Source organism: Lactuca virosa, chromosome 7, assembly GCF_052849685.1.
Source record: "Lactuca virosa cultivar CGN04683 chromosome 7, Lactuca_virosa_CGN04683_v6, whole genome shotgun sequence".
NCBI lineage: Eukaryota > Viridiplantae > Streptophyta > Magnoliopsida > Asterales > Asteraceae > Lactuca > Lactuca virosa.
Window position 1 is genome coordinate 60,469,243 of NC_136432.1, and position 12,230 is coordinate 60,481,472.

Here is a 12,230-nt window from a genome sequence, read left to right on the forward strand (position 1 = left end):
CTCCAATGCATGTCTCTCCCAAACTAGGTCAAAATAGGGTAAGAAATGGAGTCAAAACTCCATGCATGGCACCAATCAACATGAAAGTCTATATATGAAATATATGATGACCTAAGGACCTCAAGAAGTGATAAAGCCGCCAACTTTATCAAAACCAATAATTCATATCAACATAACATGAAGGAAATGAGCTCAAAAATCTAGGTCTACAAGGGTGAACCATAAAGGTGAGAACTTGGAGACTTATATAAGTCCAGAAGATGCACCAAGAGATGGAGACACGATGCTAGATGATATTTTGCTCAAAAAAGCATTCTTCAACCTTCAAATGACCAAAATACAAACAAAGAGCTCAAAAGACAAGAATAAAGGTTAGGGTTTCGAGATAGGAGGGTGGGTTGAGGGGAAATGACCTAACCCTAGAGATAAGGCCTTCAGATATGGAGGAAACCTTAAAAATTATGGGTTTGGGCTGCAACAGTTGTCATGTCGCGGCATCCCCTCATGTAATGACGTGGCGGTCATCAGATGCGCGATTCTTGAAATTGTCATGACACGTCGTGGTACTCCATTCACCATGTCGTGTCATATGGGTTTTCATCAAAAACTATATCTTTTACCCCATCAAGTCTTCAAATGATCCATTATGGAAAACGGGTGTTACAAAATATTAAGCTATAATCCAATTGACATTTAGGTGTTGTTTGTTTTTTTATTCCTAAAAAACCATTTCTGACCATTTATTGATGCGTCACGCAACACACGTGCAACACTTGGTATGACATCCCCAATTTCACGGTCAGGAAAGGCCGATTTGTTTATGCTTTATTTGGAAATCAGTATCATTTTAAAGAAAAGTGTTGCGGAATTTGTTCCCAGAAAAACATGATAAATATATTATCAAAGCATTTCCGAATAAATGTATTTAGTTTATATTAAAACTTTGGGATGTCATCGTTAATACAAAAACATATATTACATTCATTTACACTATTGATTTACATCTCTTTTAATCTCTCAGTGTAGTGTAGCTTCGTATCGACACTTGTGATACAAATAAACTGAGCGAGTCATATTGGGAAACATGGTGAGTACATAGGATTTTCAATCCCACAATGTTATATCAAATATTTATTTATTTATTTTTTAGTTTTTAGTTAGTAAAATGGTCCTTAGACTAATTAAATATTATAGAAATTATCTCTATTTTAACAATAAAGTTACATAAATAGTCTATCATATATGTGTTTTTATAGAAATCGTTTCTATGTATGACAAAGTTACAGAAAATTATAGTAATAGTGTAAATTTTTTTAAAAAGTTGTCCTTATATAAACCAAACCAAAGTATTTTTTTAATTATTTTGATTCATATCAACTTTTCATATTAGTTTATTTATAAAAGATACAAGGTTAACAATATGGACAATGACATAAATGCCCTGAAGGTTTTACAAAATATTTGGTTTTATCTTTACGTATTTTGGATTATTAAAGCTGAAAATTAGTAATTTTTTTTTTCAATTTTACCCTTTTGTTCACTAAAGCCTTTACGTTTGAGAGAGATGTTCGGTCTTACCTTTTTGTTTATAAATGTTCTTAAGTTTGGTGTTCTGATTCATTAAAACCCTTAAGTTTGGTAGAATATTCGGTAAATCTGTAAAAGGGTAAAATTGAAATTGTTATTGTAAATTTCCAGCTTTAATAAACGGAAAATACACAAAAATATAAAATCAAATATTTTATAAAAAAATTAAGGGCTTTTTTATGGTATTAGAAAAAAAATTCCTTTACGGATACATACGTCGTTCGATTCGAAAAGATGATGTGAAAAACGGGCCTTTATCTTCTTTCCAGCTTTCACGATCGGACCGGTTTAGAATTGGACCCAAAAAACTATACCGGACCAGTTACAATCTGGATGGGCCTTAAGCAAATACACAAACCCGGTCGGAACTCGAACCGACTAAAAAATAACCATATGGAAAAGTAGAAATATAAACCAAGAATTAGGGTTCCTCCGGGCTCTGTATTCTCTACTCTAAGCTCACGCTTTCAGCTTAGCAATCAGGTATCCCCTCTCTGATGTTCATAATCATGCATTCCCCTCGAATTTCGGTACTCTCTGCATCTGCATCCGCACCTTGCCCTATTTGAGCTCTGAAACAGTTTGTAAAGTCTAAAAAAGTTGGTTTTTTAACGAAAAACAGGGTGTATGTATGTGACAAGTTACAAAATTTTTGGTAAAAAAAGCGAATTAAATGCAACATATGATGTTGCTAATCCTGCTGGTTGAAACATGGTGTAGAAAGTTTGAAGTAAGTTCATTTTTACGGAAATTTGCTGCTCTACTCTTTAGAAACCAACCTCACTTATGCTGTTTTATAAACAATTTTGACACACATACACTCATGGGTCTGTATTTAATATCGCCATTAGTTCTCTAGGATTCGCTCTCTATTTTTCCTTGTTCTTTGTGATCGGAAACAATATTCTATAGTTAATTATAACATTAGATTCTCTTTCTTTTCAGATATTCACTATCTGACAGTCGCATATCTCTTAAGCTTTGTATTATTGGGTTCCATCTGCAATCATGTAAGTATATGCAAAAATTAATGATCTTTCACAAGGAAAATTGCACTAATATATTGTTGTTTAGCAAGCTATTAGTAAAACCCTTACAGTTGCAAAGAAAATGACTACTTTTTATAACAAAAACAACCAAATTTTATACTTTGTGAAGGTCTCGAATATGTGTGAAAAATTTGCCAAAACATGCAACTGAAGAACGTCTTCGAGATTATTTCTCTCAGAAAGGAGAAGTAACGGATGCCAAACTCATGCGAACCAGGTATCTTGATTACTTTTCAGCTACAAAGATACCTGATGTATTCATCTTGTTCGTTCTTATTTAATTAATTTTAAATTTAATATTCTTCCAGAGATGGTAAGAGCAGACAATTTGGTTTTGTTGGATTCCGAAGTGAAAAAGAAGCTTCAGAAGCTCTCAAATTCTTTAATGGTTCGTTCATTGATACTTACAGGATTTCTTGTGAGGTTTGTGATTCACTTTATCATATAGTCTTTGTTATGTTTCTTCCATCATTATTTATTTCTTAAAAGAATTGTAATTTTATATACAGATTGCTCGCAAAGTGGGGGACCCAGAAATGTCACGTCCATGGAGCCGACATTCTCTCAAGAAACAAGAAAAGTCAACCCTTGAGAAAAAGGAATCTGTTAAATCCATGAGCTCAAATCACGAAGTTACACCAGAGGTAAAGATTGAATCCGAGAATGGTGATCTTCAGTTCCAGGAGTTCCTTCAAGTCATGCAACCCCGTGCAAAGTCAAAGTTATGGTCAAATGATCTTTTGGAAGCCAACAAAGGGGAAGACAAAGACAAAAAGAAATTGAATTCAAAATCTTCAAAGTTGAATGAAACCAGTGATAATAAACCTGATGAGATGGAAAGTAACATGGAACATGATAAAGCTGTATCCGATACAGATTACTTTAAAAGCAGGGTAAAAAAAGATTGGTCGGATACTGATACCGATACAGATACTGATATTGAAGATGTTAATGGGGATGTAGAGGAGGTCAAGAATGATGAAGAAACAGAAGCTGAAGAACCCACAAACACAATTGAAAACCCTAATGAGACTGATGAGGTGGATGAACCTTCATCAAGCTTAGAAGATGAAGATGATGTTCTACAAACTGGTCGTCTTTTTGTTCGTAATCTTCCATATACTGCTACGTATGTGTCTTATCTTATTCAAATTCAAACTCTCATATTTAAAGATTATCAAGTTATGTTTCCAATCATGTTGCTGATTTGTTATGGAAAAAAAAAACAGGGAAGATGATCTAAGAGAGCACTTCAGCAAATTTGGCAGTGTATCTCAAGCCCATTTGGTGGTTGATAAAGAGACAAAGAGATCAAAGGGAATTGCTTACATTCTCTATGCACTTCCAGAATCCGCAGCTAGGTTTATATTTTTTTCATTTATTTTTGTTAAATTTTCGCGTTTTCTTTGTTTGTAATTTTATTATTGATCTGTAAAGGGCACTAGAAGATCTTGACAACTCTATCTTCCAAGGAAGACTTTTGCATATCATGCCAGCAAAGCAGAAAATTCTTCCTGTGAAAAAAGAGTAAGCATATCAGTAAACCATGATTCTATTGTTTTTTTTATTTTCTAATGAGCTCATCATTTAAATTATATTTTGTTGGATCAGTGATTCTGCTATTCATACAAAGACATTTAAGCAACAAAGAGAGGATAAGAGGAAGAAATCTGAAAATAGTGGAGATACAAGAGCATGGAACAGTTTATTCATGAGACCAGATACAGTATATGATTCAAACCTTTCTTAATTATCTTTAAAACTTAATTTTCCAAACATTAAATGCAAAATATTCATACTTTTTTTTTGGTGGAACAGATTGTGGAAAACATTGCTAGGGAATTTGGTACAAGTAAAAGTGAACTACTTGATCGTGAAGCTTCTGATGTAGCTGTACGTATTGCATTAGCAGAAACTCAAGTAATTGCAAAGACCAAAAAGGCCCTTTCAAATGCTGGTGTTAATGTAACTTCTTTAGAGAATTTTGCAAGTCAAAATACAAAAACACAAGGTGTTAAAAGAAGCAACCATGTTATACTAGTTAAAAATCTACCATATGGTTCTACTGAAACTGAACTTGCTACCATGTTTGGAAAATTTGGAAGCATTGACAAAGTTATTCTCCCTTCAACCAAAACTCTCGGTTTGGTATGCTATGAATATGATATTCTTGCTTCATATTATGTTATTTATTTATTTTATTTTATATTCATTTGATGATGTCATAAATAAATATTCAGGTGGTTTTTCTTGAACCTGGGGAGGCTCGTGCTGCATTTAAAGGTTTAGCTTACAAGAGATACAAGTAAGTTCATACTTAATTACCAATTTAAAGTTATATATTTGTTAATTTGTATTTTGTTTTTTTTATATAATTTAGAGATGCTCCATTGTATTTGGAATGGGCACCTGGTGACATTCTGAGTGAAGATCCAAACTCCATAACTGATGAGAAAGAAGCTTCTGTTGTGGTTGAACATGAAACCAAAAGAGCATTACTAGAGCAACAATTGGAAGGAACAACAGATGCTGCTGATATTGATACAGAAAGAGTTGAGGTATGTGAATTGCTTGTTTTTTTTTACAGAAATAGCAATGTACTTTTTTTTTTAAATTTGTTTTGTTCATTATAGCATCCTACAAATAAATGAAAGTAGGTTGCTATTTCTTTGACTTAGGTCTTTTTATTTTTTGCTAAACATAAACTGCTTTCTGTGTTGTTATCAGTCAAGATCGCTTTTTGTCAAGAATCTGAATTTTAGAACCACAGACGAGGGTTTGAAGAAACATTTTGTTGATCATGTAAAGCAAGGAAAGCTCCGAAGTGTCAGGGTATAATTGTCATCCCTTTGCTCTATATTTTACTTATCTTTTTGCATGTAAATGGCGATTATACCCCTGTGTTAACGCAGATAAAGAAGCATTTGAAAAATGGGAAAAACGTGTCGATGGGTTTTGGATTTTTGGAGTTTGATTCCGTGGATACTGCTGTAAAAGTTAGCAGAGATTTACAGGTATGATAGATAAGTTTTTATGTTGAAGAGGGTATTTATGTCTTTTACATGGTTGTAATGATGCTGTTTAACATATTTCTTTTCAGGGAACGGTTTTGGATGGGCATGCTCTAATATTACAGTTATGCCACGTGAAGAACAACGAGAGAGTAAAAGAGAAAGTGGACAAGGATCAAAGTTCAACAAAGTTAATTGTGAGAAATGTAGCTTTTGAAGCTACAGAGAAAGAATTAAGACAACTATTTAGTCCATTTGGTCAGGTAAATGTGGTTTACCAATAATTACTATTATATATTTCTATCATTATAGTCACTAAATCGATGAAACTGTTACATTTACAGATAAAGAGTTTAAGGCTTCCAACAAGGTTAGGAAAGCATAGAGGTTTTGGTTTTGTGGAGTATGTAACAAAGCAAGAGACTAAAAACGCCCTTCAAGCTCTATCAAATACTCATTTATATGGGCGTCATTTGGTATGTTTTTATGCTTTTATATTACTTTAAAAACTATAAAATTTGCTTCATTTGACATGTTAAAGATTAAAACATACTTCATATGTTTATTTGCAGGTTTTGGAGAGAGCCAAGGAAGGAGAGAGTTTAGAAGAGTTACGGGCTCGAACAGCAGCTCAATTTGTAGATGAGAGTACCGGTTTTCAAAACCCTACAAAACTATCTTTAAAAAGGAAGCAACTTGATATCTAAAATCAACTTTTAAAGGTCCATAGAATGTTGCTTTGAAAAATAGGGTAATGTTTTGTATCTTTTGTGCCAATTTTGTATTTCTTTATTTATTTGTAATGATAACAATTGTTGGGTGCTAAAAGGTTGAGGGAAAAGAGTTTGATCATTTTTAAAATTCACATAACTTTTAATGTCGAGTCACTTTGTAGACAGCACAATCAACTCACAATTGTTGGTGCCAAAATGTTGAGGAAAAAGACGTTTCCGTATTTCCCATTTCTAGAGAGACAACAAGTGCTTCTGCTACCCATTCAATAATATGTTGAGCATTTCTATATTAGAAATGCTTAAAACTTCTTTTTGCATTTCCAAATTGGTTTCTACTTGCAAAAAAATTGATCCTAAATAATGCAACCTTTTTATAAATTACTACGGTAAGAATATTATTACAATCACAATCTAACTTTTGAAAAAAGCTATTTAGGTGTTGTATGTATCGACATGATTCATTTGACCCGTTTTACATGATTGTCCCATATCGCTCATTTGACCCGTTTTACATTTAGCTGATTTTTTTGTTATTTGTAAGGATGTAACTGATTCCGGAACCAAAATAATGAAGACCGATTAAGGTATAAATAGGGACCCGAGTATCAGACCAAATACCACTAGCTGTTCCAGCAGTTTTCGGTTCTGGTTCCAGTTTGGTTTTACTAGGAAATGTGTTTTCTAAGAAGGTGTTCAGTTTGTCGATGAAAATACTAGTTTTCAAAACTCTATTAAAGCTTGATATCTAGAATCTAACTTTCAAAAAAAAAATAAAAGTTGGTACTTGGAGCTTTTTAATTATGCTTTCGGTAGTTGAAAGTTTTGACTTTCATAGAATGAAAAATAGGGCCATTTTTGAATCTTTTGTGTAATTTTGTATATTTTTTATTTATATATTAGATTAGATATTTATGTTTTAAACGGGTTGATTAAAAGGAAATATTAAATAGGAAAGGAATAAGCATTCAAGGTTTTAAATTCGTTTCCTATTTATGTAGTATTATATATAGAAGATAGAAGATAGAAGATGTTTCTTTTATCGATGCCCCTTTAATAGTGTTTTTAGAAGGGCATAGATCATTGCGGACACTAAAAATAACATATTATACTGTAATTAGAATGCATCGAATTTAGACCGGTATACGGGACATAAAAAGTCTCTTGATAATTCATTTGTGCAAAAAGATCTAATCGTCATTATCCTGATAAGCTTCATGGTTTGAGGGACCAAATATGAACTTGAATTATCTCTAAGTTTAACGGTTATAAACATCAAGTTGATGCTAATTTATGTTTGAAAAATAAAACTTGTTAAACAACAGCTGGTTCTTGTTTCTTGCCGGATAAGACTGAATTAAGAACTTATCTTTTTATAATATCTCCAACCAATAATTGATTATTTAAAAACTCTACAATTAAGTGCTAACCAAATCGACAGTGATGGTGTGATATTGTGTTAAACCAAATTGTGCTGATCATTATTATTTGAACATGAGATAATTAATTTTATAGTGTTTAACAAAACCAACTTTGTATGATTGTATCTCATCATCTTTATAGTACATTGATTATTTTTAGTGAAATATATAAATGGTCCTTACAAAAACATTAGTACCCTGCAATAGTTCACTTTAATCAGAAGAATCCACATATCATTCGTAGTACTTATATTAAGAGTTTACATCAAGACACTTTTAGAGTCGTATTCGGAGTTACTTTACCTATTTTTTACGCAAAACAAAAAGAAAATAAGATACATATTTTCGAAAATCATAAAACTTTGATGTCATTTTCAGAAGTCCATTTCTAGACAACACAATCAGCTCACGGTTGTTGGTACTAAAAAGGTGAAGAATAATTAAGTAAGGATAAGAACGAGACTTGTATTGGTGATCTCAATCTCATATCCAATTATAAAACCATATTCTAAACGGTCCCGTAACGACGGATTCCCGGTTTCTTTAGTAAATAACCACTAGGTTTGCATGTATACCCATGGGTATCAGGTATCCCGGTTCGCATGGATGGGTTAATAATTTTAATATGTTAAAATTTACCCGTTAGAATTTTCATTGCCTAAAACCCGATCACAATCTTATAAAATGACTTAAATTTTTTTAATAATTTCAACTTCTAATAACTTTGGTTTATCATCACAGTTCACCTTTATCTTTTCCCATATATGGTGAAGTTAGTTTTTGTTTTCTCTCAAACATAATGTTGTCGTCATTAACATTTTATGTAACATCTTCTTGACTACGTTGTCCTTGAGATTGAGATTGATTTGTGCTTACCCATTGTCCTTGATTGCTATCAACATGTATTTGTGTGTAGAAACTCTCACAACCTATACTTACTTCTCCTTCCACATATATACTACTTAATAAGAAAGGACTAATATCACTAAAATCCCATGTTTTTGGCACTAAGTTGAAAAAAACCATGAATTTAATTTTTCATTGACTGTAACACAATATTTTCATGGAATTATGGCAAAATGGCAAAATACCGGTTTCATCGGTTTCAGCAGGTTACAAAGCAAAGACGAACGTTGAAGGTCAGTTGTTAGCTAGGTTTTGTTCCATTCTTCTCTCCAACGTCAATCCTGCAAGATGGCAAGCTCCTCCAACACGCACACACAAGGGTACATAGAATGGACTTTAAGGAATCGTTGGTCTGAAGATTTGACATGCGAGTGTGATGAACCCGCGACATTCTCGATCTCCAAAATTGTCGATAATCCATGGAGGAAATTCAGGGGGTGTCCAAACTATCAGTTAATATCAAGTTTCCTACTTCTTTTTGTGGTCTTGTTGAACCAGTATGAAGAAGTGGTTGTTGTGTAGGACTCAAAAAAAATATAATTTTTTTTATGGTTTGATCCACCACTGCCAAACACTTACTACAAGGAAACTATGTGGAAGTTCCATATGGATTTAGAGGGCTCTAAGAACAATAAAGCATTTGGAATGGATATTTTGAAGCTTTTGGAGGAGGCCGAGAACAACAAAGTAGTTCAAGTGGATATTTTAAACCTGTTGAAGGTGGTTCTACATATGATGGTCATGCTTTTGGTGGTGGTGATTATGATGGGGTTTATGGTTCACAATGTTGTGGTTAAAGCACTGTGAAGTTGTGGGCATTAGTTAGGTTCAGGTGGAATGGTAGTAGTAGTTTAGGTGTGAGGGTATTTTGGTCAAGTTAGATAGTAAGTTGATGCATGTGTTATGTATGGTAATTTTTTGGTGTTGTGAGAGATGACAATGATAACAACTTATTATGTCTTAATGATAACAATGTATTATGTCTTAGTAATGGCAATTGTAACACTCGGTTTCAAATCGTTTCATTATTCAGGGTCGTGGCCCGATAATCGGTTATCATAAGGCTTAGGGCCTTGGGGAGGAAGAGAATTAGCCCTTGTTGGATATGGGCATTATATATTAGGTGATCCGAGAGTTTGATTTTGTTTTGGAGCCCAATGGTATAATTGTAATTTGGCAGTTCGGGCCTTTATGAATTTTGGGTTTTTGTTCGGGAAGTTTTAAGGTGAGGGTGCGTTGATAGAAATGTAGGGCTTCTCGTCACCTTTTAGTGGATATAAAGTTCGTAGGAAACGAACTTAGGACGAAGGAGTTTTGATCAAATGAAGTTTAAGCTTTGTGAAGTTCATCGAGTACGCGGGGCGTACTTGTCGTGTACGCATGACGTAGTTCCTGGCCAAATTGCGGGTTTTTTTAGTACACCGAGCGTACAAAGGGGTACGCGGGGCGTACTCCCTTCAGCAAGAAACCCTAATTTCTAGGGTTTTACCCCTATTTAAGCCTCATTTATTCTTGAGCCTTGTTCCTTATCAACCTTCATGCCTCCTAAACCCTAATATTCAACCCTTAGCCACCATCTTGGAGTTCTTAAGCTTTTGTGAGGAATCTTGGAGTGTTTTTGTGCATCTTAAAGAGATTTGAGCTTGTTAAAGAATCATCACTTGGAGTGGGGCTTGTAGATCCAGAAGTTTCCCATCTTTTGCAATCAATTGAAGGTAAAAAGCTTTAATCTTGTCATCTTTTTTGGGTGGATCTAGTTTGGGGTGGTTGTGTCACATTTTGGTCTTTTTGGGTTGCCTTTATGTGAATGAGTTTGCTCCAGGAGTTTGGGCCCTAGATCTGGACGTTTTAGGTGTCCCAAATGCATAAAAATGCAATCTTGATGGATAATATCAACCCATGCATGTGTATTAGCCTCTTTGATGAAGTTGTAAAGTAAGAACTTGGATTTGGGACCAATTGAGACATGTTTTGGAACTATATCTGAGCATTGGACGTTTTGGCTTAAGGGATCAAGTCATTTTCTAAGTTGGTTGTGAGTAGGGTGAGTACGCGGGGCGTAGCTCCTAGTATGCGGTGTGTACCTCCTAGTACGTGGCGTGTATCGAGTCAAATGGGCGTACGTTGAGTGTACCAACTGAGTACGTGGGGAGTACTCAGTCTATTGGGTTTTCTTGATTCGTTGACTTTTTGACCTTAGACCATTGACCAAAAGTTTGAACAGGGTTGACCATTGGATATTTTGAGCCTTTTAGGATAGTGGGCCTTCTCGAATTAGGCCCATGATGGGTTTGGTCCCAATTTAGATATTTGGGCCTCATGGTGTTGTTTTAGGGTTTTGTGCTTATGATGCTAGTGGATTGGGATTTGGATTTTTGGCAAAACAAGGAAAAGGGTAAATGGACTTTTACCCTGAAAGGTTTGGTCATTGGACTAGAATTCTTGTTTGGGTCGAGAATCAATTATTGATGGAATATTATTTGATGATGTCAGTGCGAGGTTTCCAGTAGCAGCATTTCTAATGTTCGGTTGTCTTGGTTGGAGGTGAGTCTTCTCACCATATCCATGGGTCGAAGGCACCAATTCCAACTAATTACTTGTTATGTGGAATGCTAGTCATCTTTGTGATACTTTTTTGGAAGACCCTGGGGGTATCCTGTGGCATTTGTATGGAAGAGCATGGGGGTAGTCCATGGCACTTGGATGTCAGACCATGGGGCAGCCCATGGCATTTCAAGGAAAGACCATGGGGGTAGCCCATGGCACTTGGATGCCAGACCATGGGGGTGGCCCATGGCATTTCAGGGAAAGGACCACGGGGGTAGCCATGGCACATGTATGTATGGTATGTGGTATTTTGGGGAACTTGCTAAGCTTTGTGCTTACAGTTTGTTGTTCATGGTTTCAGGTACTCCCAGTTCGAAGGGGAAGGGCCCAGCTTGATCGCAACGCATACACCCATGTTTTTCCGCAACTTGTGATTTTGGGATTTTACTCTGATAAATGTTTTATTATGAAATACTTCTAAATGGTTGAACAAAAGATAAATGGGTGTTTTGATTATATTAAAAATGAAATTTTACCTTGTGGTTTTCGGACATTACAAGTTGGTATCAGAGCTAGGGCACGGGTCGATGTGTTCGACAGGGACATCGAACCCTATAATGGGGGGTGAAGGTGGGTTGCACCTGATCCCACATCGGTTGGGAAGGAGAACTAATCATTCCTTATATAGAGTGTGGATACCTTCCCTAACCCAATATGTTTTAAATCCGTGAGGACAGCAGATCCCATGAGAACTCTGCAGTTAAGCGTGCTCGGGCGGGAGCAGTATTGGGATGGGTGACCCCCTGGGAAGTATGCGTGCCAAGTAGCCCAAAGCGGACAATATTGCAATACGTGCCAAAGGGGGATGTTAGAAATTATATCAGAGCCTTGGTTTGAGGGATTCGGGCACACTCTCGGGTGTGCATGAACTCAAACTGAGGGTTTGGTAAAATTTTCATATAATAAATGTTTTATTAA

General features: G+C 35.1%; 1 protein-coding gene across 1 annotated transcript; it reads left to right on the forward strand.

Annotated features, from left to right (window-relative positions):
- The first annotated feature begins 1,991 nt into the window (after positions 1–1,991).
- On the forward strand, positions 1,992–6,508 carry LOC145125436 (nucleotide/nucleic acid binding protein). Its single transcript, XM_079060897.1, has 16 exons — positions 1,992–2,070; positions 2,533–2,597; positions 2,746–2,853; positions 2,945–3,059; positions 3,146–3,765; positions 3,866–3,997; positions 4,074–4,163; positions 4,248–4,362; positions 4,455–4,784; positions 4,877–4,941; positions 5,017–5,194; positions 5,364–5,468; positions 5,549–5,650; positions 5,737–5,910; positions 5,992–6,123; positions 6,220–6,508. Coding segments are annotated over exons 2-16 (2,403 nt in total). The 5' UTR covers positions 1,992–2,070; positions 2,533–2,595; the 3' UTR covers positions 6,355–6,508.
- Positions 6,509–12,230: the final 5,722 nt, after the last annotated feature.